Raw genomic sequence first — 2,862 nt, forward strand, 5'->3', positions numbered from 1 at the left:
AGGGCTGTGTCTCCATCCGGTGCGGGCCCACACAGGATCCGCGTTAGGGTGGGAGATCACAGTCCACTCAGCAATTGACAGCATAGAGACAGTCAAAGAGCGATTGATGGCAGTCAAAGAACCAAAAGCCAAGATGGCTTTTTATTAAATATGAAATTTAAAGTGTAACTAACTTGTAAGTCCTCCACCCACACCCACTAACTGGTTCCCCTAACTCTTGGTTCCCCAGTCTCCCTGTAACCAGGAGGGCAGCACCTAGTGCATACTAGCCCCCTCTGGTGGAGAAATGTGGTGTTGGATGCAAAGGTTGGGTCCCGACTATCACACTGTTCTTACCTCAGAGGAGGGACACTACACTCCATTAGAGAAGTGCAGCATCCCTGTGGTGGTCGAACCCTCAGGGGTGCCACACAAGCTTATGATATGCGTACTCCCGGCCACAATCTGACTAGACTGTTTCTGGCCTCGCTCAATACACTTGCATTGAGTAAGGGCATGTCCGTCTAGTCGGAATGTGGGTAGGAGTATGCATATCACTTAGAGTGACTGCAGACTTATAGTTTAAGACCTGACAACTCCTGTAACAACCATGATTTTGCTGGGGCAGTCACATGTACGAGAGCAAAACACCCCAAAAGTGTTTATTTTGTGGTTTTGGTGAGGTACCAAGTGGGGTCAGAGTTAAAGGGAACCTGTCATCAGAAATAATGCTATTGACCTGCAGATATACAGTTAATCTGCAGGTAAATAGCGTTATTATGCCTGCACGTAGCCGAATGCAGCAGGGAAAAAATTAACTTTATTCTCCCCGCCAACATTTGGTTTCAGTCATGGAGGCGGGAGTGCCACTGGTTCAGTCATCACTCTGAGAAAACAGAACAGCCGCTGTAAACGTGCCCCCGGCCCTGACTGACAGCTGAGCCCCAATGCAGAGGGAGTGTCAGTCAGCCGCCTCCATGACTGAAACTGAATTCTGGAGTGGAGAATAAAGTTAATTTTCCCCTGCTGCATTTGGCTGCGTGCAGGCGCCGGGCAGCATAATAACGCTGTTAACCTGCAGATTAACCGCATATCTGCAGGTTAATAGTGACAGGTTCCCATTAAGTTCTCAAGGAGACTTATGTGCATCCAAATCACCCTATACAACTGTACATGTGGGGTCATTGAAGCATTCAGTATATGTCATCAATGCAAAATTTTCATGACAGCACTGAACCTAACAAAAATCAGAAGAGAGCAAGGCGTAATCAGAATTTCAGCAGTGCTGCTCAGGTTTCATGACTGTAAACAAGACTATGTTAAAGGGGTTGTCCACTACTAGGACAATCTCTTCTCATGCGCTTGTATGACACGTGGTGCCCAGCGTCCAATCAGCACTGGTGTCACTGACCCCGCCTCCATACAAATTGAACATGAAGAGGAAATCAGCTGCAGCTTCCTCTTCATGTTCAATTTGTCCAAAAGCGGGGACAGTGACACCAGGGCTGATTGGGCACCGGGCACCCCAGGGCCATGAGTGCCAACATTGCAGGAACGGCGCCGGCACAGGAGGTGAGTATAGGCTTTTTATTTTATCAGGGCCAAGCGTTGGAAATGAGAAGGGGTTGTCCCAGTAGTGGACAACCCCTATAATATTCTAGTTCCATAGAATCATTCATTTTGTGCTCATTACTTTCTTTTCCAGGAAGCAGAATCAAGGCAACGGCAATGTTAAACGCAACTACAATAACAGAATTCAAAATTCTGGGATTCCCAGAAATTGCTGAGACTCGAATATTACTATTTGCATTTTTCATGGCTATTTATGTGATTACTTTATCCGGGAATCTACTAATAATAACTTTAACAAAGCTAGACCCCAACCTTCAGATTCCAATGTACTTTTTCTTAGGGTATTTGTCTATGATTGACATCTGTTACATATCTGCTACTGTGCCACAGATGTTAGTCATTCTGCTCTCAAGCCACCGCAGTATTTCATTTGTGGCTTGTATTTTACAGCTATTCACTGTGATTCTTGTGGAAGGGGCTGAGTGTATTCTTCTAGCCATTATGGCCTATGACCGATATGCAGCCATCTGCCATCCCTTGCATTACAGTATCATTATGTGCAGGAAAAAGTGCTATAAAATGCTTTTTGCAGCAATGTTTTGGAGTACATTACACTCAGCTCTACACACTTTTTTGATTAGTCGCCTGCCCTTCTGTGATAATGTCATCAACCACTTATTTTGTGACATTCCCCCTCTACTGAAACTATCATGTATAGATACCTATTTGAATGAGATTGTACTTTTTGCAGTAAGTGGAGTATTTGTTGGACTGGGGCCACTTGTACTTATTCTCGTCTCATATCTTTACATTGTTCTTACTATATTAAAAGTCACATCTGCAGCAGGAAGAAAGAAGATGTTCTCTACTTGTGCAGCACATCTAATAATAGTCAACATATTCTACGGTACCGGAAGCTTTACTTATGTACGGCCAAAAAACAGTTACTCATCAGAACGCGACAAGCTGGTGTCTGTCATCTACAATGTGGCCACCCCTTTGTTGAACCCCATTATCTACAGTTTCAGGAATAGTGAAATGAGGAGATCTCTGACACAAGGACGTAGAAGAATCAAAGTCACATGGTCATAATAAACTTAATGTGAATTATTGAGGTTTAATTTTTTGAATAGCTGTGAAGCCGTGAGCTGTGAGACAGTAAAATAGTTCAAACAGAAGGTTGCCAGAATGATTTGAATGGAAGTATTTTAGAAATCCATCACGGTTATAATCCATGTATGCTAAACAGATCTGAATTACTAAATGTTAAATTGCTCCTCGTTATCTAAAAAATAGAATTGCGGAACTGAA

At 43.5% G+C, this 2,862-nt stretch overlaps 1 protein-coding gene across 1 annotated transcript; it reads left to right on the forward strand.

The window, feature by feature from the left end:
* Positions 1-1,707: 1,707 nt before the first annotated feature.
* Positions 1,708-2,643, forward strand: LOC141255294 (olfactory receptor 5V1-like). The gene has a single exon (XM_073671085.1). The coding sequence runs from the start codon at positions 1,708-1,710 to the stop codon at positions 2,641-2,643; it is 936 nt and encodes a 311-aa protein (XP_073527186.1).
* Positions 2,644-2,862: the final 219 nt, after the last annotated feature.

Source organism: Phyllobates terribilis, unplaced genomic scaffold, assembly GCF_046119375.1.
Source record: "Phyllobates terribilis strain yellow unplaced genomic scaffold, ASM4611937v1 Scaffold_1__5_contigs__length_1240528914, whole genome shotgun sequence".
Lineage (NCBI taxonomy): Eukaryota > Metazoa > Chordata > Amphibia > Anura > Dendrobatidae > Phyllobates > Phyllobates terribilis.

Excerpts from the sequence above, each read along its gene's own strand:
- LOC141255294 (XM_073671085.1), top strand. The coding sequence starts at position 1,708 with ATGTTAAACGCAACTACAATAACAGAATTCAAAATTCTGGGATTCCCA.